This window comes from Neofelis nebulosa, chromosome 4 (genome assembly GCF_028018385.1).
Source record: "Neofelis nebulosa isolate mNeoNeb1 chromosome 4, mNeoNeb1.pri, whole genome shotgun sequence".
In the NCBI taxonomy this organism is placed as follows: domain Eukaryota; kingdom Metazoa; phylum Chordata; class Mammalia; order Carnivora; family Felidae; genus Neofelis; species Neofelis nebulosa.
In genome coordinates this window covers 49,473,636-49,497,930 of record NC_080785.1, presented here as the reverse complement: position 1 = coordinate 49,497,930, position 24,295 = coordinate 49,473,636, and the positions used below count along the sequence as shown (strand labels likewise).

The window sequence follows — 24,295 nt, the reverse complement described above, 5'->3', positions numbered from 1 at the left end:
AAAAGGCCTTGGTGTCTTGTTTGAAAGGCAAATCAGAGTCTCTTCTGATAGACAAAAAGTAATTATTAATACAATTTTAGCTAATATGTGTTGTATGTTCACTATATACCAAAAATTATTCTATTTCCATATAGAACAAGACATTATTACATATTTAAAAAAATTTTAACATTTATTTATTTTTGAGAGACAGAGAGAGACAGAGCCTGAGCAGGGGAGGGGCAGAGAGAGGGAGTCACTGAATCTGAAGCAGGCTCCAGGCTCTGAGCTGTCAGCACAGAGCCTGACGCGGGGCTCAAACTCATGAGCAGTGAGATCGTGACCTGAGCTGAAGTCGGACGCTTAATGACTGAGCCACCCACGCGCCCCGACATTATTACATATTTATACTATATCTATATATAATTCTTTAAAACAAGCCAATGAAATAGGTAATATTATCTCCGTTCATAGGTGAGGAAACATGCACAGAGAAGTTAAGTTACTTCCCCAAGGTCACACAGCCATTGTTTGAAACCAGGCAGTGTGACCTCAAGCTTCAAGTAAAGTGGTGACTGGAAAGAATTAATCCCAAAGTGGGGCTCTTTATTTTTTCTTGTTTTCTCTCTACCTCTCACTCCTAGGACCACATTCTTATTTTGGGTGAGGGGAGTCTACGTCTTTCCTTATGCTTGAGCCAGGCTGCGCCGTGTAGTTTATGAGAAGCTGAGTGTCTACACTGTCTGTTTCAGCCTCTGCCTTGTCCCCTTCAGTGGAATTCTTCAGTGGTTTTCTTTAACTCTTAGAATAAATCCTACCTTTGGAGGATTTGAGGCCCGTCTGCTTCTCAGTGGCTCCGGGCCTCTCTCTTCCTCACCCGCCATCCTCCAGCGTCTGGCCTTTTTCCAGTCCCTCAGACCCGCCGAGGTCTTTGCTTTTGCCATCCCCTCTACCTGGAACTCCCCTCTTCTCTCTCCAGGCTGCTCTTTGGCATTCGTCTGCCCCGAGGTCTGGGAGATGGACCTGATCTCCCCACTGGAAAGCTGCTTCTGTCCACCTTTCTATCAAATCACCCTCTCTGTCTCTTTCAGTGGATTTTCCAAAATGTGCAGCTGTTTTTCTTGTTCACTTACTTGATTTGTGTGCTTGTGGTTTTTGCTTACTTTTGCTCCGTGAGCCCAGGGACCTCCTTTGGCTCCCTTCCCACTCTTCCTCCACCCACACACCTAACGAGGTCCCCCAGAGGCATTTGCTGGAAGACTGACAAGTCTCCTGGAGGAAGACAGTGGGGGGCTGGGGGTGGGAAGTAAGGAAAGAAGTGGCTCTTCCAGCTGTCTTAAATCCCTAACCCTGCACCGGGCTCTGGTGAGCGAGGTGCGTGCTCTGCGGTCTGCATGAAGCAGCCAGACCCAGGACGAGAATCTGGGGTCAGCCGAGGAGTAAAGACAGAGGCCGCTGTCCATTGTCTGGAGGGCCCAGTGCTGGTTTATTAGGCCAGATGTTCTTGGGAGTGTCTCATTGTCACCTTTCGGTCCATGACCCTGCCCCGTGGCAGGGGAGCCTCCCTTGCACTTTGAAGATTTCCGAGGAGTGCTTTGGGGTGTGCTTTTAAGTGGCTTATGTGCACTGTGGAATTTGGCTCCTGACAGCCTCATTTTAAGGGACTATCTGAAGCCTGCTTTTGCTGTCCATTTTTGCTTTCTTTTCCCCACCTTAGCTCACTGAATCACTTGCTTCAGGGACACTGAGACATCCAGGTTGACTCGCTGCCTAGCACTGACATTGTGCGAATTCTCTCATTCTGCGAAGTCCCCACTGGCTGTTCGGTGGCTGGGGGTTAGAGGCTCTGTGGACAGCTTCCTCTCTTATGCTACTCCTTTTTGAGCTTTCTTTGAGTATTTTTGGTAGGAGAGGCATTGCAGGGATAGCTTGGATGTGAGTGCTGGTTTGTGTAGGAAAGCTCGGGAAGAAATGAACTTGGATGTTAGGGCGCATGCCAGCGAATCCTGACCTCAGTGTCCGCGGGCGTTGACGGGTAACTATTGGTTTCCAATGAGAGAGGGGAGCCTTAATCTCACGATGTGTGGGATGTGCCCCGTGGGGCTATGTTTTGTAGGCAGTGAAGTTAAGGCTTGCCCAGAAAAATAACATGTTTTCCTTGCCTGGTGCTTGAGCTGTTTGCCTGGTGACTGGCTGATTGGCGGTTTGGGAAGGAGGGAGATGTTGGTTAACTTGGGTGTCCAGAGGATTGTGTGTGTGTGTGTGTGTGTGTGTGTGTGTGTGTGTGTGTGTGTGTAAGTGGTTGTTTCTGTTTCTTTGGGAACAGTAGAGGGCAGAGGAAGAAATAATGACACTGTTACTTTTAACTTGTGTTCAAGGTCTCTGAGGCATGTTACAAACATGAGCTTGGTGTCACTATTTAAATAATGCCCCCATTCCAAGAATACCGGAAATCCTTTGATGTACGTATCACAGAGGTGGATGGGAAAACTGAAGGTTTGGGAATTTTGCCATCCTGACTCATATGCAGACTGCTTTACCCAGCTATGTTCGCTACAGAGGTGCTCAGTGGAGAAGATAAATCAAAGCTGTATCCAATCAAGGCTTTCTTTCAACCTTGATGGAAAATGCTTTTTGGAGATGAAAAATGCCCGACCCATAGGATGTAGTGGTACACGGAAGAGATGTTTTCGTTACATAAAAATTTGACCGTTCCCAAGCATTGAGCACCTGAAAATCTGTTAGGTTTCCTACTCATACAGACCTCTGTGCATTATGGGGGGGGGGGGGGGGAGGGGTGGCCTGCTTTCAGGGACTGAGGTCTCAGGCTGTTCCTCCGGAAGCCTCCAGTGTCCTAAGGTTAGGAAATGTTGCTGTAATGGAGGTTTCATGTCTCCACGTTTCCAGCTGGTTGAAACGTCCAGATATTTGTGCTCTGGCATCCCTTTTTTCCACAGCTAACTATTTCTTCTTGCCTTTCTCGAGGTATTTCTTTTAATTACTACATGGAGTATTTGGGGAATGAAAAGGAGAAGAACGAAAAAAAATAGGGAAGAGTGGGACTGAGAATACGCAATTGCAAAAATATATATATACTTTGCTAAAGAAAATGTGATAGCAAAAGGAAGATTCGGTTTCTTCTTTTAATAGACCAAGTGGAGACTGGATGGATGAAAATGTCATAATGTCTACTGGTCTTATTTATGATGACTCTAGGTAAGCCTGCAAGCCCCTACTGATAAGAAGGTGCTGAGTTTCCTGGCTTACCCTGGGTGCCCTCCAAACTCTACTGTTCCCTGCCTTCAGTGTGAATGGAGGCTGGCCTAGCCAGGCACAGACGAGCGGGTGGGCTTGCCCAGCCAAGGCCTTTACCTGCATTTCTCTGGTCGGGAGCGATGCTCCAGGAAGGTAAACAAATTCACATGCAGTGTGGCTCTGGCTCTTCGAAGTCCAGGGCAAGGTGTCTGAGGATTTGCTCAGCCAGCAACAGCCAAATTTATCCCAGGGTCAAGTGACCCATTGCCTAAGCTTACAGGTCAGCTGGTCTGTCACAGAGCTCGGGTTTGAACACAGACCAGACTACAAAGCATTTCTCGACATCGTGTTTCAATTAGAAGACCAAGAAAATAATCCTACCTGGGAGCTTTCCAGTAGAAGGCTAGTCGATAAAAGTTTTGCTTGCTAATTGCTAGATTGTCAGAGAATCGTAGAAGGTGAGGCTGTCTTTAAAGATCATCACCTTCAACACCCTTCAGAATCTTCAATCTCTTTACATGTGCTGTCAAGTATCAGTATAACTCTTTGCACCAGCCAGGACCTCTGCAGCTCCACGTGCTTACTATAAGGTGACTGTATAATAAGTACAGTGACCAACACTGCACAGCATTTTGCAGTTTATTAAGTGCTTTCCCAAAAATCATCCATTTGATCCTCCCAATATCTTTGTGAGGCAGATAATGCTGATATTGTCTATGGTCTCTTTTTATAGTGAGGAGATAATGTTCAGATATTAGATATTCAGAATGATGTTAAATAACTTCGTTGGCTCCATAGCTTAGGGGTTAGAGCCCTGGTCTTGTACCGTTAAATAACTTGCCCAAGATCACACAGCTGGTGAGCAACAGAACTGAGATTTAATTAGCAACTTAAAAAAAATTTTTTTTTAATGTTTGTTTATTTTTGAGAGAGAGAGAGAGAGAGACAGAGACAGAGAGAGTGTGAGCAGGGGAGGGGCAGAGAGAGAGGGAGACACAGAATCTGAAGCAGGCTCCAGGCTCTGAGCTGTTGGCACAGAGCCCGACGTGGGGCTCAAACCCATGAGCTGTGAGATGATGACCTGAGCCGAAGTCGGACGCTTAACCGACTGAACCACCCAGGCGCCCCATAATTAGCAACTTTCTAATGTAAAAGCTGGTCCCCTGACCACATTGTTAGGTTTACCACAAAGAATGCAATCTTATTTATCAAGAGTAAAAGCAAAAGAAAGCCTAAGTTTAAAAAACCTTCCTTCTAGTACAGTTAAGAGATTTCTCCAACGTGTGTGTGTGTGTGTGTGTGTGTGTGTGTGTGTGAATGCACATGCACTTTACATTGGCATTCTATTATGAGAAATATTTGGCTGTGAAAGGAGAGTATATGGTGTTCGATGTAGTGATTGAAATAGCCTTGCTTTCTTACAGCCTCAGAACTCTCACAGCACTTTGCTCAAACTACTTTCTGGCCTTTAAAATTCTACCTTCCACTACAGACATCTGTGTGGGCCTCACCTCCCTATTGGACAGTCAGGGCTCAGCAGGCAGAGGTTATTTTGCTCCTAGCTTGGGGCTTAGGGAATAGTAGGTGCTCAGCGACTGTGTGAGGAAAGAACGAATGAATGAGACCAGTGTCCTCGGCATTCTGATCCTACCCCCAGTGCGTGCCAAGCTTGAATCAGTTCTGAACAAATTCTCCGAGACAGGTAATCAATCACTGTCCACAGACCACTTTCCCTGAAGCAGCCTGTGAACAATGCTCTGTGAAGATCCCTGAATTCCCTCCTGGAGCCACTGCAGTTTACCCTGTGGATTTGGGGACTTGCCCCTCCCCCTCCCCTTTACCCAGCCTTTCAATGGAAATGTCTGATAGGCATGCCTCCAGATCCCCTCTGGGTACCGCCTGTACCCTTTCCCCCTTTTTCTCTTGGAAAAGTCAGGTTCAGGGTATTTCCTAGGCCCTGACCTATACCCCCTGAGCAAAGAAACCACATTCATGCTTAGGGAGGGGTCCTATATTTTGGAGAGCAGGGGCATTAAGAAATCCTCTTTCCCTTTCTGTGCTGATGTGGAGTGTTGACCGAAAAATGGTGCTGTTGTCTGGGGGCCTAGCCCTGGGGGATAGAAGGAGCTGGCCCCTGCGTTTGTTTGTGAATGGCTCGGACCTTTTGATGAATTGGGAGTTTGGTACGGGCGTAACCTCTCGTGGGTGGTGGTTCAAGGAAAAGGCCTTTTCTTTCCGTGTCCTTTTTCCAGGGTGTTTTAGTGGATTTGTAGGCTTTAGTGAGTGACTCTTTTGTTTAATAGGAAGTTGAGAAAGGCATTAAGGACTTTTCTAGCCCATGGAAACAATTTAGTGATCCTCAAAAATACAGCTTAATTCTGTACTTTTAAAATACAAGTTTAATGGTCCTTAACTGTGGTGACCTTGTGCTGAGAGGCGGACTTGAGTTTTCTTATTCTGCCCCCTTGTGAGCTCAGTATTCTCCTCTGGGTTACATTAGGAACTAGGCATCAATTTTGAGTGTTTGAACTAGTTTATGGGGATGAAATCATCTCTGTAATGTGTGTATGAATATGTACGTATAAGCACACACACCCCAACTTCTTAGTAAGAAAACAGGCCAAGAGAAAAAAAGTGTGTGTGTGTGTGTGTGTGTGTGTGAGTGTGTGTGTGTGTGTGTGTATTTGGCCTATTAACACATTTTCTTATTGAAAACTTTTTTTGAGGAGGCCAGTATTCCCTAGTAAGTGTTCTGTGAGCTGATGGCTGATGGTACCGGCACATGAAAACAGAATTTAGAAGCTTGTGGTGTTCTCTACTTAAATTTTAAAAAGAAAAAAAAAAACACGCTCTTTTTGATGGGACTATCCTCAGCATTAATATAAAACCAACAGGCAATTATCAGGAGTGAAAAGGCATCTGAGAAAGAGCCATATTTCCACCGTGGGCCAATGCTTTATTTTGCTTCTGTTGAGTCAACACTGCTTAAAACAGTGTGGTAAGTTAACTGGAGAGTGGGGACTGTAGGTAGCCAAACCAGGTAATTTATTTAAAAAAAAAAAATCTAGGTAGCTTATACAAGCTTACTCATCTGTCTCCTCTGTGGATTGAACCTGAAAGGGTATGCTTATGCTTAGTTAAAATTTTGGCAACTGTCCCCACCCCTGCTCCACTAGGAGAGGGAGTGATAATTTCACACGCTTTCTTGAATATTCATAAAGTTTTCATTGGCATTGAATTTAGCCTCATCCTAAGCTTAACTGGGTTAAGTTTTTCAGAGCTCTTTGAAAAGTAGAGAGAGGTGGATATGCCTTCAGTCCCTTATTTTCATTTCCTCTATTGTGTGCGGGCTTTGTTTTACGGTCTCGCTCTTACTGTCCTCTTATCTGCTTTTTGTCTGGGAACCAGGAGGCACGGGCCAGGGGGCAGTGGTGCTCCTGCTATTATCACCCTTGCAAAAGCTGCACCGTGGGGTGTTGGATCAGGAGACTTCGGTACCACACTGTGCCGGTAGTTCTGCAATTTGCAGAATGTTTCACAGCCCTGCCCTCCACCTGTTAACTGCCAACGGGGCTCCCAGGAACAGAGGCACCTAACAATTGGCTTCACATATTTCCGCATCCCCTTTCTGGACCAGGCAAAGAAAGTATGCCTTCCCTAGGAAGGCAGATGAAGACGTGCCTTTTGCTAGTATTCAGAGAGCGAACCCTACTAGAATGACGGCAGCATCTTCAGATGACAGAGGGGTTTTGCCTTCACAGGGCCTTTAAGTGACCCGCTAGGACTGTCCAATGTTCACATGCTTGACATTTGAAGCATAGTGTGTCAGGAATCTGAATCAAGTCTTTGAGTGTATTTTTACCTTGTATCCAACTGACACCGTGAGGTGTAGCAGGCTCTGAACACAAATCTGCTGGCTACTTTACATGGAAATGCCCAGCTTTCTGTTGGAGTCCAGGGGAAAAGTCCCTAGTTCCATACGATCATTTGCAAATGTCTTTGAATAGTAAGTCATTAATAGTAATCTTAAAATGAAATAGTCTCTTACCAGGCCTTGCAGAAAGTAGCGAGGTCTGGCATGATCACCACTGTGTTTATATACACTCTTACGTTTTGTAGTTCAGATTCACGCACAAGAAGAAAACTCACGTGTAAAGTATTATTGCAGCCCTTAGGTGGACTAAACGTATTGTGTTGCTTGGGGATACAAGGATATTTATATAGAATGGAGATACAAAGAAAACGACTCTCCCCGATAAAAATTATGTGAATGTGTGAAAAGAAAACCAACTAGAATGTTGTGATTTTCCAGACCATTTAAAAATATTCATTGTTTATAAACACAGTTGTAAAAGCCAATATACCCCAACATCTCAAAAGTTATCCAGAGGCAGAGCAGAATTATTTGGGATGTGTTGTAATTCTAAAAAAGGCAGCTTTTACTGTAGTAGAGCAAAAAGGGAGAAGAAAGAACTGTACTGCTGACTTTTTCCTGATTTTCTAAACAGGCTGCTTTTGACTTGTAGAAAAATATATACCCAGTTTTGCAGTCAATCTCTTTGCTGTTAGAGTTTTTCCTTTCAGGATTTTAGGGGGCAATTGTTTTAAATTGCAGCGGAAGAGGGGGCGCCTGGGTGGCCCATTCAGTTGGGCATCCGACTTCAGCTCAGGTCATGATCTCATGTTTTGTGGGTTCGAGCCCCACGTCGGGCTCTGTGCTGACAGCTCAGAGCCTGGAGCCTGCTTCGGATTCTCTGTCTCCTTCTCTCTCTGCCTCTCCCCCACTTGTGCTCTGTCTCTCTCTGTCTCTCAAAAATAAATCAATGAAAAAACATTTTTTTTTTTTTAAATTGCAGTGGAAGACTTTCTGGAAAGGTAAAGATGACCGTGTCAACAAAACCCTGGATCCCTTCTAATTCCAATTTAACTTTTCTTTTCTTTTCTTTTCTTTTCTTTTCTTTTCTTTTCTTTTCTTTTCTTTTCTTTTCTCCTTTCATTGCTTTTCTCTTCAGTGTGTTCTTACGGGGAGCAGGTAAAAAGGCAGAGTTTGCTGCCTTCAGCATGTCTTCTGAGGTTGTCCTCAGTTAGAAATAAGTCAGCTGATTTGGTTCCATTTAATACTTCTGAGAATCTCTGTCCTAGCGCTTTGTTAACCACATGCATGCCAAATACACTTTTTTTTTTTTAGAGAGAGAGTGTGCCCTGCAAAAAAAGAAACAAAAATACCATGCTCCATGGGAACAAGAAGAGGAGTAGGACCTGAATACACATGCTGTGGTGACTTTTTCAGCGCTGCACCTCGAGTGCCCAACACTGATGCTTTTAGCAAATACGTTCTGAACTATTGAACCCGTCGATAGGAAAGCTGTAAGGCAGGACTGTGCAAAACATAAGTAGAAATTAGCCAGCAACTTTGAAAAGAGGCCTCGTATCCAAAGAAACATATGGAAAACTTAAAAAAAAAAAAAAAGAGGAATCTAACATATGAAAACCCAGTCCCACTGGAATGTTTTTTCATACACAGTATAAACGCCACATAAATAAAACCGCAAAGCTCTGCAGGCGTACATGAGTGGACGTGAGCCCCCAGCACCCTCCTGTTCGGGCCTCCGATGGGGAGTAAAGCCTGGGTGAGTTTCCAGAGACAAAACTGTTTGGAAATCCTTCCTCCTGGGAACGGGGGCCCTGGTTCGAAGGAGACTTTGGCCAGTCCCTTAGCATAGCCTGACGCAGTGTGCGAAACAGTCCTCCTTAAGTCTTTGATTCAGGTTGTAAGACTCCGAACTTTGGGGATACCGGTGGATGGCGAACATGTTTTAAGGACAAAGATTTTCTGGTTTGAGTGGAAGAGTAAGTAACTGTAGCGGTACGTGTAAAGTTTAGGACTTCCGGGGAAGAGTACTGGCCGTTCACTGCCCAGCAGCATACCCCCTTCTCGCCACGTCCTGGTGAAATTTTCACTTAGGAGGTACGGTCCCACTGTTGGTCTTGTTCCCTGTGTAAATCTCTGGTTCGAAAACTTTGCGGCATTCAAGGCGTGTCAAGCTTGAGGGCTGAAATGTCACTTTAAAAGCGGGGGTTAAAAAGGTCACACAGCTGCAAATAATAATAGCCCAATGAAATTCAGATTCTAGCTGCAGCCCACTTCAAGAATAACACTGAGACAGGAAACAAGCCTACTAGATCTTTTTCCCAGTAAGGCTAGGAAGAATACAGCTGATAAAATGTGTGTATGCACACATGGTCGTGTGTGTGTGTGTGTGTGTGTGTGTGTGTGTGTGTGTGTGTGCGCGCGCGCGCGTATGAGACAGGGAGACAGACACACAAAGAGAGACGGAGAAAGACATACAAGACAAGACAGAGACACAGAGAAATAGGCACACAAAGAGAAAGAGTTTTAGACAGCGAAGATACAGGAAAAAAAGAGAGACCTACACAGAAAGGCAGAAAGGGATACAAGGACACACTCACAAAATAACTGATTTTCTTGGACTTAAATTCAAGGGTGTTTATTTTTCTATTTGACAGTATGATATTAAGGTTAGAAAACTAGAGGTATATTGGAAATAATTAGCTTCCATGAATTGTTTTTTCATATGGTATCTCTTTGAATGGTCTGATTTTACAATGTTTTCCTAAATGGTCATGTTTTATAGATGAGCAAAGGAGATAGTGAAAGGTACAATATCCTTCACAAAGAAAGAAAGTCTTAGCCCCACACTGGATATAAAATTCTCTTCCAGGAGCTAGCCGTGTGTTGGGAAAACCATCCTGCCTCCTTGAATTTCTGTTGGATTATTATTATATGTGGCTCTTTGCCTTTCTGACCAATATGTTGAGAGAAATACTTGTTTTTTTCAGAAGCATGAAGTACATATTGGCTATGCACTTAACTAATTTAGTTAATGAGCAACTTTTGTTTCCAGAAACAAGGACTGATCTGCTGTCACACAGCTTGACTAACTCAAGATGCTCCTGTTTGTTAGCGGTCCTCAGCACTGTAGGAAGGACCTATTTTCCCCTCTAGAACCTTCTTGGCAATCTTGTAAGCTCAGCAAGGTAGCGAGGTCTCTTTCACATGAGTCCTGTCCAGAAGGCTCTTTCCACACTCGCAGTAGGCCAATAAATGTCGACAGATGTTATTAACTTCATATTAAAATTCCAGCCCCCCCTTCAGATCTATAATCCATTCATGGTCAGATTAACAATGTCAGAGCTGATGGGGACATATCAATATTATCATTAGTGCTCATTTATATGTACAACTTCAGTTTGCATTTTTGAAGCTCCCGTAACTTCCGGCATTGATAAAAGTGCATACAGATTTTCAGATGAAAACAACGTTGTTAGTGTCTTGATATTTCAAATCCTGTGTCACTGTATGAATCTGTCTGCTGTTACTGGAAGAAATTTGTTCCATTCTAAGATTAGAGACCTGAGATTGGAGTTTGGTGTTAACTAAGGATCAGTATCAGCTTCCTATGATTCAGACAGGGAAGCATCACTCTTGGCTGATTATAGCAAACTTCGTTGATGTAGGTTTTTTCCCTTTGAGCTCGGTTGTTGCCCTTGCTTAAAATACATATTTATAGAAATTTGTGTAGACTGTCCAAGTTTTTAGTAACATTTGTTTTTTGCAATATTTGCCTTTCATGAAATGGTAATTCCAAGTATATCTCTAAATGCCTGGCAAAGCATTTGAATGGATTGCATCAGCCATTGTGGAAGATTTCCCATTTTAGACCAGGAGGAATTTGTGGGGTCAAACACTGAACAATGAAAGAGATTCTTGCTCATTTCAAGGCTGAGGAATCCAGTGGCAGTTGAGGGTTTGAATTGTAAATCAAGCCTGTCATCTCCTTGTCAACTGGGAAAAACCTCTACTCACTTTATGTACTATTAGGGTTTGTTATTAGGGTTTCGTGTTGTTTTCCAAAATTTTGAAGGGAAATTAGACTCATAAGGCATTTGTTCTAAGTGAACATTGAATCTGAACTTTGGAGAAGAGGAACAAAAAATAGAGCTGTTTAGAAACTCCTAAATGATTAGATAGTGTCTGCCACAATTATGACTGTATCTAACCAAATTTATGGGGTCACTCAGTGTTTCTCAACGGGTGCTCTGTAGGGATCATAAGTAGCCAGCACATGGCTAAGAGACTGGTCTTCAGTGGCCTCACTGTCTATGGCAATATTAACAGACCGAACTTACAGTGAATTAAGACGCTTACATGTGAAATTTAATGGAAACTAGCCTCATCTCAGTGTTTTCACCAAAAGCAACTTTGACATCTTTTTTCATGAAGTCTGGTGAACTGTCTTCCCTGGCCATAACTGAGAACGAGTGGAACAAGGGGTCTGCACAACCTCTCGCCTTGCTGAAAATTTGGTTCTGGGCCCAAAAGTTTGAGAACCACTGCCTTAGGAGTAGAGAAAAGGCAAGCTGTTTGGGGTGGTTTATGATGATGATTCAGGATTCATTATCCATTCCACAAATATTTATTGAACGCCTACCATGTCAACTCTACGCAGTGGAGCCTGGGGTATGGCGACTGCCAAACAAAACTGGGTTCATTAAAATGTCCCAGCTGGTAAAACAGCAGAATGGGAAATAAGAGGTTGAGGCATGACTTCGGAGGCCCTAATGCAGAACAAGCTGGCTAAAATCATGTCTGAGTGATTTGCCCCGCTCAGCGGATGATAAAAAGAAAAAGATTTGTGGGGCTTTCGTAGGAGTCCGTTGGAAAGAATAGTGATCATACTCTTTGCTGGAAAAGAACCATAATAATAGACCATAAAAAGAGACCTGGTTCTTCACTAATACATCAGACCAGATCGTACTAGTTGATAAAAGTAATGAAGCCCGTGTGGTAGAGCGGTACCATTTAGTAAAACCATCACAAACGCCCACACAGCAAGCAATGAGCAAGGGCGTGCTGTTTGCCGAGGGTTGAATGTGGGAACTGCAGTGCGTCAAAATAAAGCAGTTGAGGTTCACACACTTCTGTATACACACCCACTCACCGTAGACTTTATTAATCACTTAAGCCTATTTTACTTTAGCAACTGCCATTTTACCCTAGGACTTTCATTCCAGCACCGTGTTGCCAAAACATTTGGGCCGTGGGATCCGTAGCATATGATAAATTAGTACAGCTTCATTCATGTTTAAAACATAGAATGATAAAATGACAGTAGCAGCTCAGTTGAATATACTGCTGACTGACATCTAAACTATTTGAAGGCAACCTGTATTTCTCTGATTAATCATATTGCTGTAAATGTAACATCCATACCATGATGGCTCAATAAGACAGAGTAAATCTCTATGGCTGGGGCCTATTCCGTCTTCAAGCATCCACACCATAGTCTAAGTCCGTGGTATCTGCTGCAGCTCCTATGCACGTTACCCGTTGGTTATGGCACATTGTAGCCAACAATTAAGATAAAATAGCTCATGCTGATACCAACCAGAATTGCTAGATTATTCCCATTGTAGGCTTGAACTTACGGAGAAAGTCGGCATTTTGGTGAACCAGCGTGTGGGGTAGAGTTGTGATTATGGTGGAAAAATACTTTCTTCTCGTACTTACCTGGCAGGGCTTGGCCCATCTCTCTCCTCACTTTGGCTTTTTAATGAATCTCTATCAACCTTCAGTAGTGGCACTTCCAATCTTGACCACTTCTATTAGTTAGACATTAATCTAATTATTATCACTAATTACTACTTCTGGACGTATGCCGTAAATGCGTTTATATGGAGCTTTCCCTTTTTACTGTCAGATAATCTTAGCATTGGTTCTCTTTTGTTGTATTGGCATTCTTTTGTTACCTTAGCGACTAAAAGTCTTAGGTGGCATCCAAGGAAGACTCACCTTATAGCAGATTCTCTTTTATAAGTAGAGAATAGTTAACATTATGGTGAGGATTAAGTAACACTTGTCCACAGAACCTCCCCCACCAGCCACCTCCAAACACACACACACACACACACACACACACCCTTAAATACAGAGACCTTTCTTCATAATTTGGGCATGTCTTACAGGCCTCCTCACTGATCAGTGTGATACAGGAATGAAGGAGCTGAATATTATGTTCATAGCCTTATTGTAAAGAGGGGGAGTTGAGGCCTGAAGCAATTAAATGACCCAGCCCCAGTTAGGCAGATCATGGTCACAGAGACAGAAAAGTTCCAGGAAGGCATTTAAAAATTTACTAGAAAGACAAAGCATATTTAATTAATGGATAACTCAATTACTATTGTTTTTTCTATCTTGGATCAAAACCACTCTCTCACCCTTTATTTTGAGGCTTAGAAGTAAATCAGCATTCACAGGGGACAGAAGGGATGCTCTGTGATAAGCGATTTGAGAAGTTATTTTAATTGCTCATGACTTTCCTCAGACAGGGACAAGTGGAAAGCTCCTAAAGATACTTGTTTTTTTACTTCTCATTCCACATATAATAGAGTAAAATCATTTAAGCAATACATCTGATCCAGGAAAGCTATAAAATGATGCTAAGTTGCTGCGTTGGTAAGTGACCAGTGGGCAGTCAATCCAGACACAGATTGGAAAGGGTATTTACTGAGTGAAAACTGTATGAAGAGGAAGCAGTGTGAAGAAGAATTTGCATTTGTAAATTTGTTTTGTTTTTTAATATCTGACCAGGAGTGTTGCCTAAGGCAAGTCTTTTCGCTTGGTATTTCAGAAAAGTGAAAGCATGCACCTGTTTCCCAAAGAATAGATATGAAGTCTGTTAGTGTTTGGGGCAAGGGTATAGTGACAGATTAGCGTTGGATTTTTTTGCAAGATAATAAAGCTTCCTTGGACAAAGGGTAACTATTTCTTGAGTAGAAGCAGAGTTCCCTCTTTCAAGGGTGAAGGTGACTTGGGACTCCTTTGGTATCACCTGCAGGTACCATTTTAAGGAAGCAAGTTCCTTCCTGTGCTTCAGAGATAAAGCAATAGGCTTTAGTCCCCTGAGAGAGCCACGTCCCGCCAGCGGCACACGTAGCTTATTTAAACTCAACTCTAAAATTGGCAAGAAAGAAAAGTGTGACTTAGAAGACGGTTTAAATTGTGAAACTTAAATTTGCATAGTACTTCACGATGTCTAAAAAATTTTTATGTTGCTGTATAGATCGGTAACCACAAAACCACGTGTATGTACTTTTATCGGGTTGGGGGAGGATTTGTCAAGGTGATTTTGATTATGCTCAAGTTTTGCCTCATAAGCTTACCTTAGAACCTCACCCCTACATAAGAAAAGACCCACACTCGAATTTAACCTATGCCTGAGACCGTAACGTAAGATTTCTCCCCACAAAGTTACCTTACGCCAGATAACTGCTGCAGATCAGATGGGCGATGGCCTTAATGTAATAGTGATTTCAAATCAGCCTGTGCAACCAAATTAACAAAATATCCCAGGTGACGTTTTCCGTCTTTTCTTATTTCTGTTTCTCCCTGCATAACTCGGGTACTTTTTGTTGAGGCATCCGTGAATGCCTGAGATGAAAGGGAATTTAAGATCACGGCTCACCACTGGGGTCATTTGCTGAGCTGGCTGCAGGGCTATTTTGCATCCTGTGGCTGTCCTGAAGCTTGGTGGGGCGATCATGGGTGAATTATGTGACTGCTGCTCAGGGTTGGTCACCGCACTGGTGACAACCCCATTCGCTTCCTCCTCTCCCGCCAACTCCAAAGGGCAGGTGTGAACTTTACTTTGGAATCTTCTTGCGCAGGTGCGGTCTTACCAGGTAATAACATAGTCCAGGTGGTTTTCCAGAGGCAGAATCTCTGCTGCACAGCCCCATGGCATTTTTCTTCAAAGTACGATAAATACGCACTCAAGCGAACAATAGGAAGGCAGACTGCAGGAAGCCTAATGAACTTCAGCGGGACCTGTGCTCACGTTAACGTTTATCTTGTCTAATTTGGGGACTGGCATTGCAAGGGGCTCCGAGCAATCGCCTTTCTCATGTTTCTTAGGTCAAAGCAGGAGATATTCATGGCTTTCTGTTTTCCTTCCTCCTTCTCCCCGTGACCCTTCAGATTTATGAGGAATCCAAGATGAATTTGGAGCAGGAGAGGCCGTTTGTCTGCAGTGCCCCAGGCTGTTCGCAGGTGAGTGTGAGAATCCTTTGGTCTGTTTTGCCAGAGACTACCTGCCTTCTGACAGGGAAGCAGCTCTCACTTGCCAATCATGCCTGCTGTGGGCTTGCTTTCTTCACCAAGATATCGTCAAAGCCCCCGTCACCATCCCCACCCCCATCATCTTCCTCATCATTATTATTTTCTACTTTGAATAGTTTGAACTACTTCCCTCAAAGCCCCGTGAAATACATCAGCATTGGCCTTTTCCATCCTTAACTTTCCCCCTGGAAGTAAGCCAGACGCATCCTGCCCACCAGATGTTCAGGACTGTTATTTCAGAAAGGGGAGGGAGGACGCTGCTTTTACAATAGTCACTTGATACGGGGCCTTTGGATTGCTGGTGGAACAGCTCACCATCAGAGCTGAATTCTGTTTTGTTTTGTTTTCCTCTTTGAGTAAAATAAACCCCCTACAACGCTTCTAGAACCCACAGTTTTTCCACTTATCTAAACTTCAAGAGGGGAGATTAAACATCAAACCTCTTTGCCTCCAGTGGCTCCCATCAGGCAGAATCGTTGTGAGGATTAGATGAGATACTACATGTAGAGTATTTGGTATAGGGCCTGCACATAATAGGTGCTCTATTAATGTTCACCGTTGTTACTGCTACTGCTGTTGTAATTACGGGCCGTGTGGCAGGATTTCCCAAGCTTGGCACTATTAGCACTTGGGGCTGAAGGATTCTTCATTGTGAGGGCTGTCCTGTGCGTTCCAGGATGTTCGGCAGCCTCCCTGACCTCTCCCTTGGGGGCGAGGTCCCCTTGGGGGCCACCATGGCCCCCGGTTGAGAATGACTGCCCAATGGTTTGCGTTTTTGGCTTTAGCTTTGTTTCTTTTTGGACCTCTTCCCTTTCGGGTGTCCCCCGATTCTCGCTGATGCTCTCCCCGCCCGTTTTATGTGTTGCTATGAGCCGTCTTTTCTCCTTTTTGGAATCAGGCAGGGTATAAATAAATAATGCCACAGACGTGTGGTCACCGGTGTCAGACGCTGCTAGAGCCGGGGCAGTGAGAGGCTGAGCAGAGGCTGTTGGGTTTGGCTGTTGGGTTCTGGCGGGTGACCTATGAAAGAGGAGTCCGGGCGGGGACCAGGTTGGAAGGGATTAACGAGTGAGTGGGTGGTGAGGCAGTGGAGGTGGCCAGCATAGAGGACTCTTTCAAGAGCACCAGGGCATGACGGGAAACAGAGTGATATAACGGTAGCCTGAGAAGGAAGCAGCCTGAGAGAGGTTCTTTTTAAGCGAGAGGCTAGCCAGGCGGGGTTTAGTCTAGGACGCTGGTAGTGAAGGTTGAAGAGGTGAATTTCCAATGACCTTGAACTCAGTGAAGGAGCAGCCTTCTCCCCTGAGAAGGCTGAGTGGACCGGTTGGACAAAATGAGGCTTGAGGATTTCCATAGTTTCTAGGTTGCCCGGTGAAACTCCAAGCCTTCCCCCTCAACCCCTTGCCAAAGTTAAACGTAAAGATGCATCTGAAACTTGATGTTTCTATTTAATGTGTTTCTTCCTCTTGATAGGCTGTTTAAAAAAAAAAAAATATGCGTAGCTTCCAGCTGAAGACGTGTTAGAATTGAGGAAATGTCATAGTTCCCTAGTGGTTCCAAGGGTCTCCCAGTGGAGTGTTAGCCAATCACGGTCAAGTCAATTGTTGTGATCATGGCATTTACGGTAATGACCGTCCAGAGCCTGGGAACCTGCATAGAGAAGAAAGGATGGCCGGGGATTGGAAAGGGGAGAGTAAATATGAGTTACCAGTGCTTGTGCTGCATTGGGGGTGATGTTTCCCCCCTTTTCCCTCAATGGAAAGAAACTTTGCTGCATTAGGAATGGTCTACAGTACCTGGGAGGTTTTTTGTGTTACGGCTCCTTATACATTAGCTTTGTCCCAGACGTCAAGAGAAACAAGCTTCTTTTGCTCTTTCTGATCTCACAGATTCCATTGTTAATTTCACTGCCCCGTTGCCCTCAGCACGAACATGTTTTGAGTTCCAGTGGCTTCTCTCAGCTGTGTACCTGTTGTAGACTCTACATTTTGGTTATTTACAATTTGCTGCTATATTCCTGGGAAATTAAAAAAAAAACCCCACGATGCCCTGTATTGTCTCTTTGGGGAAGGGTTTATAGTTAACATGGCATACTATGGAGATTATTGTCACTTAATAAGTATTGTGGTTAATATTCTATTTTAGGTTGTTATTTTATGGAGCCAGAAAATGGCTTACAAATATGAAGTAAAAGCTATTGCCATGTTGTTTGTTGATTATATATATCACAGTAAAAATTAAAGTAAGGATTTTAGCAGAAAGACTAAGAAGTTTACCCTGTCTATAAACCACACATGGTAGTGTCCCATATTATAAGGTGTTATAAAGGACCAAGAAAATAGATGAAGCTCCATCAAAAACCCCTGTTGTTACAAATCAAACTTCTGTGTAGTTAGAAATCTGACATAATTACCATGCTTTGCAGATTCTAAATGCGCCAATATATATGATACAAATAACAAATAAAGAAATGATTTGTATTCCCCAAACTACTTTTATTCCAAAGGATTTAGTGCAGTGAATTCCCTCATTCATATGAACCCAAATCTATACACGTTGCAAAGAAGATGTCTACCACGGTATGCAATAGTAGTCGAAACTTAAAATGACTATCCCAAGGGACTGGGAAGCTCCAAGAGATTTTCTAAATTGTCAAAGGTTCGGAAATGTTCAGCAGAGTTTATTGCCTTTTGTTGTATTTTCATTTGACTTTGGTAAAGCAGACACTTTGTTAAGTTCAGTTATCAAAAACATACCAGTCTGAGTCAGGGGAGGCTAGCATCTGCTCCAATAACAAATTATCCCGAAGCTTCAATGGCTTAAACCAACAATCGCTAATTTCAATTGCACAAGCATCCATTTCTATCGGAGCTTGGCAGGACATTCTTCATAATCTTTTAGAATTCAAAAATGCTCTTCATATTCCTGCAGAGATTTAGGAAGATCGAGGAGCCACTATTTCTTATATTGTAAGTTGCCAGACTAAAGGGGAGATGGTCTTGCACCACGAATTAGTTGCTGACATATGAGTAACGTGTCATTTCCGTTCATGACTCCATGGGCAGAACGAGTCACATGGCCCCACCCAACCACAAGAGGGCCAGGAAATCCAGTCCCACTATATGACTAGAAGCCAGACAGCTGAAAACATTTGGGAGCTGCATTTTTGATAACCGTAACATCATTCTTTGAAAATTAATAATAAAGTGTTGGTTTACGATACTGTACAGAGTATAGAATCCTAAAAATGATTTGCCATGTTACTATAAGTCATATATATATACTTATAAAATATCACATAATGAGTGTGCAAGGTCGTCATAAACAGAAACATACCAAACAAATGGCATGTGCACATTTGTAGGTGTATGTATCAAATAGTTGAGCATGACGTGGAATTCTTTCCCAATGTCTGACATGAATCAAAATTCTTTTCCTACTTCATGCATTTCTCCCACTTTTGGTTAATCTATAGATCATGTGTAGCATACTTATTATGCCTTAGACTTAATTTTAGACAAAAGTTCCAAATAGTTTTGTGAAACTCCGGGGCTACTTAGGTCTAAATTCATTTCTTTTTCTACTTTGGACATGTTTTTCCCCCATGTAGAGGTAGAAAGGAGAGAATTTTACTTGGCTTCTTTGGGAACATAAATAAACATTGAACATTCATTCAAACACTCAAATTCTTTGAAGGTATAGCATATTTCTATTGTATATATTACTTGAATACTTTCAATATTGTTCATTTCTTCTTTCTCATTGATTCTTTAAACACAAATTTAGGGTCTTCCTTCAGATGCAAATCTCTAGTTCCTAAGGAAATATCTAATTTACTGATGAGTCATGACAGTTGACTATATTCGAAGACTACCTAGGAAGTAGAGATTTTTTTTTTCAACGTTTTTTTTTTATTTTTTTATTTTTTATTTTTTATTTATTTTTTATTTTTTATTTTTGGGACAGAGAGAGACAGAGCATGAACGGGGGAGGGGCAGAGAGAGAGGGAGACACAGAATCGGAAACAGGCTCCAGGCTCCGAGCCATCAGCCCAGAGCCCGACGCGGGGCTCGAACTCACGGACCACGAGATCGTGACCTGGCTGAAGTCGGACGCTTAACCGACTGCGCCACCCAGGCGCCCCGGAAGTAGAGATTTTTGAAAGGAATTCCCAGAGAAGGAACGGGGAGCCAGAGATGATGGCAGGCAAAGGTCTCTATTTCTTATTACTCTTAAGCCAGATTTTACTGCAACCTGGTTAAGCCCCCGGTAAACTATAATGGCAATAATTACGCGTATATTTGGGTGCAATTCAAAGGAACAGCTCTGCCCATTTGCTTGCAAAAAATAATTTGTCATTTAACTTGGCATGCTTTCACACTTTTTCAGAACTAATTTTTTGTCTTGCCTGTCACATATGCAATGCTGAATACATCTCTTTCTCTGTGATGGCAAATATATGTTATAAAACTAAATGGCTCCTCTCCCCTCTTCCCACCCCCCCCCTTTTTTTTCTATTTGTCTGACAGCGCTTCCCAACAGAGGACCATCTGATGATTCATAGGCACAAGCATGAAATGACTTTGAAGTTCCCCTCAATAAAAACAGACAGTATGTTATCAGGTAAGGAGCCATCAAGCAAAAAGGCTTTGGGTGAACAGCATCAGCCGCACAGGAGATACTTGTTCAACTTATGATAGGATAGTTTCCAATGGCAAATGCTGTGCTTTGAAGACATATATTTCTAAGGTACAGCAGAGACTTAAAATAATGGTAAGCAAAAATGTAATCAGCTAATGTGGTGTTCACTCAAATAACTGGAGAGCTGGGACTTCTCATTTTCAGGAACGTAAAATGTTTATTACTATGAAAGTTGGCTCCATCTAAGTATTTTAAAAATCACATGCCTGTAATCAGTCAAGCAAAACATCTTCACTGAGCATTTGTGATGCACACTAAGCTGTTCTGAGCGCCATGGGAAGTACAAAGATTGATACGATTTCCGTTCCTGAGGATGTCACAATATCGTGGACGTGTGAAAATTTAGCCAGGAGGACTATGTTTCAGATGAGTATTTGGAAAATGCTGTGTGACTTTAGTAGAAGGAACTTCCTCTCTTTCTCTCTCTCTCCCTCTCTCTCTCTCTCTCTTTGCATTGTGGTGGTCAGTGAAAAGTTTTTTTTAAAGAAACAGAGCCTGCCTCTTAAGTGGAAGATTAAATGAGATGATAATGCAGGGGAACGTAGCCAGTGTTCAGCAAATGTGAGCAGAAATAAACAATAATAACAATCCATCAAGTAATTGCAATTCCGTCCTATTTTTGATAGGTGGTGGCAGTAAGTTAAAACAGAGTGCAGGGCCAGGAGCGGGCAAACTTGAACTCTAGCATGGGCTCTGACTCCACCGGCCAGATAACCCTGAGCCACATCAGTGAACCCTTGTGGGCCTCAGTTTCTTTCCACATAGAATGGGAATGATTTTATCTGCCCAGTCTATTTCACAGGCTTATTGTGAAGATCCAGTGAAAGAATGTCAGCGAAAGTGTTTCCCAAACCCTAGCAGGGTAATCGAAGTGTTTCCTGTTACCCTTTTAGGCTAGAAATATTTCACCGAAGCCACTGTCTTCTTGGCATCATGAAAGAGATAATATGCCCATAAACATGCTTTAAATGATATCAGAAGAGAAACGGACTGCCCTGGCAGGCCTGGCTCATATAATTTCGCATTTCTATGGCACTTAAATTTTACGAGTATTTTATTATCCCTATTATTAGTAAATCCTCCAGGAGTTTTGTCAGACAGGTTATTATTACAAGTCATATTTTACTGATAGAGAAGAAGGGGCATAGGGAGATGGAGAAGCTCTCCCAGGCTTGCCGCCCGGGGCAAAGACAAGGGTCCTTCGTTCTGCAGTCCTAGCCCACTGACTGGCATGGCCGCTGTATTGCCGGGCTTCAGCGGTTTGTATCGACAACCAGATAATCCTGGCGCCAGGGCCATCCACACGTCTCACAAACCCGCCAGTGACTCGTTAGTAGTGTGGATGTGCTGTGATTTAGAAGAATCTCGAGCCCAAAGGCAGCGTCTTTCCTTGCCTCCGCCACCACCCGCCACCTCTCAGCCTCCTCGTTTGGATCGAACTAGTTGGCTCTTCAGAACTTGTTTCATCTTCCCTTACGTCTAGAAGCAGAGATGCAGAAGCGTAGATCTGCAAGAATTACAAAAGCCCAGAAGCGTTAGGAGGGATCGTCTGTTCTTTTGTTTTTTTATCGTTTCTTCTGTTCTGTCAGTCGTCTGTCCTTCCCATTATGAAGCGGTGTGACTTTATCGTTGAACGATGAGCATATATATATATATATATATATATATATATATATATGCAAGTAGCAGGGCTAGAGATGTTGCAATTCCCAATGTTTAAATTTATCGGTTCTCCTCTGATTTTTCCCAAGTGGAAGCCCTCAAATAGGCTTCTTAGTGTTAGGACAGGGGGAGGTGTGTGTTAAGGAGTAGAAATGATGTGCAGATACTGCGGCTTAGTGGTAAGGACCAGGTAGTATCTTTCAGGTATACTGCTGGAATGGCCCTACGAGGAGCCCCATCCGAAGGTCTGAAAAAAAGGAACTCAGGATGTGTGAACACATATATTGCCTGTAAACAGATTTTATTTATTTATTTATTTATTTATTTATTTATTTATTTGGAGAGGGGAAGAAAGAGGGAGAGCGAGATCATGAGCTAAGAGAGGGACAGAGGGAGAGAGAGAGAATCTTAAGCAGGCTCCATGGTCATTACAACACCAGATGCAGGGCTCGATCCTACCACCCTGGGATCGTGACCTGAGCCGAAATCAAGAGTTGGATGCTCAACCGACTGAGATGCTCGGGTGCCCCTGGGGGCCACTTTGTTGTTGTTGTTGCAATATCCAATTACACAACATTTCATTTCAGATGAAGTGGAGCTTGACACAGAAAGAGAAAGTAGGGTATATATGTTTATTACTAATTTCAGAATATCTGGTTAACTTGTATTTTGGAAAATCACCTCCTCCTTCGTTAATTGCAAATACTATAGTTAGAGACATTAGTGAGATGCCACAGATAGGCTTTTTGAAGGTAAGTGTCCAAAGCGTTGTCAGATCTGAAATAATTTCCTGGCTTTGTCATAAAGTCCGTTTTATTCAGGCCAGGTACAACTTACTACTCAAGATGATTGTAAATGATCTGCGCCATGCCATAAGGCAGAGTAGTAAAAGTGACAGTCATGATGTTTTATTAGCATGAGTGCTCTTATGGATAGACAGTAAACATAAAACCTCAGTTTAAAGAGACAGTACCAGTTGGTACATGAATGGGGTGGTGGTGGTGGATTCTGAGCCAAAAACTTCTAGACCCTCCCACCTTGGCCCTCCCATCCTTATTTGGTTCATGTGGTACATTTCCAGAGTCCCGATATGATGATGGACTTGAGTCTTTCCCTTTAGCTGTTCTTGTTGTGAGTGAAGATAATTTCATGGTGAGAGAGGTTGTGATATCAGAGATTTTTAGGGGCCAAGGCAGAAATGGGAGCCGACTGAGAACATTATACTGTCACATACAGGTTGCAAAATCACCAGCTATTATGCGACAAAAGATGTGTTTGGTTTGAAAATTATGATCAAGTTTTAGTATTAGAGCTAAAAGAGTATGGCGTTTGGGTCTATTTTAATGGTACTGTGATTACGCATTCAGGAATTCCCAAATCTCGCCCTGTCAGAAACCCCCAACCCCACTTATTTACAGAGTTCCCAGGTTCTGTACAGGTAAAGGCCAAAATGGGAATCAAAGTGCTACTTTATTTATAGCCAGACAAGCAAATAATATTCCACATGAGAAGTGCGTGCATGCGTGTGTGTGTGTGTGTGTGTGTGTGCGCATACTGGGAGAGTATGGTGGAAATATTGACCTAGAAGATGACAGATTTTGCTTCCTGAAAAGATAGAGTTTGCTTCATGAAATTTAAGAGTGTTGCAGACCTTTTCTCAAAAGGTAAAACCCAATCAACATCTCATCTGAGAAAGAGATACGCAAAACCACACCTTTAAACGCCTCCATGCAAGACATCATAGCCCAATTAATGCTGGAGGCAACTGGTGTGTGTACTTGGAAGGAAATTAGAACAGGCATCTGCTGGGGTGTGGAAAGAGGGGCTAAAGTTGTCTCTCCACCGTCACTTATTCATTCATTCAACAAACACTGAGTGTCTGCAAAGATCCTATTGTGCTAGGTGCTGGGGATGTGGCACTGAACATGACAGATGAGGCCCCACTTCCGTGGAACTTACTATACTCTACTGGGGGTGGGGAGGAAGAGAAGTAATTGACGACACCCCTCCCCCCAGATTAATAAATAATGAGTCAGTGACAAGTGTGAAGATGAACCATGACAATGTGAAGTAAGTGTCTAACCGGCTGCTAAAGGAGGTCAGGAAAGGCCCCTCCGCATTAGTGGCATTTCAACTAAGACCCAATGCTCAGCACTGTGGGCTCCAGTGTCCTTTCTCTCTGTCTTCTGAATATGTGGGGCTGAAAGTGGTGACCCCACAACACCAGATATGGTGCAGCTGACACACACGGAAGAGAGGTGAGAGAGACTGGATTCCTCATTCTGCCTTCCTTATTCCCATTTGATGCAGTGATCTACTGTAAATGACAGTAGAGTCCCTCAGAACCCCATTGGGTCCCTGGATTAAGTCTAGCATGAGGGACTATCTCTAATTCTAGGCTCTACACCTAATTCTCACCATGGAGAAAGCAAGAAGCAAGAAATTCAGTGAAGTAGAACATGAGATTGATCATGATTAACCGGATGATCTCAGAACCCA

At 43.1% G+C, this 24,295-nt stretch overlaps 1 protein-coding gene across 4 annotated transcripts in view; it reads left to right on the top strand.

The window, feature by feature from the left end:
- CREB5 (cAMP responsive element binding protein 5) overlaps positions 1–24,295 on the top strand; it is a 401,242-nt gene that overhangs the window by 57,292 nt on the left and 319,655 nt on the right. For 3 of the 4 annotated variants that reach the window (XM_058724736.1, XM_058724737.1, XM_058724738.1), the window contains 2 exons: positions 15,293–15,364; positions 19,963–20,056. In XM_058724736.1, the coding sequence (XP_058580719.1) occupies positions 15,293–15,364; positions 19,963–20,056 (166 nt within the window). Of the gene's footprint in view, positions 1–15,292; positions 15,365–19,962; positions 20,057–24,295 lie in introns of those variants that run through there. The other variant, XM_058724740.1, reaches the window with a different exon arrangement.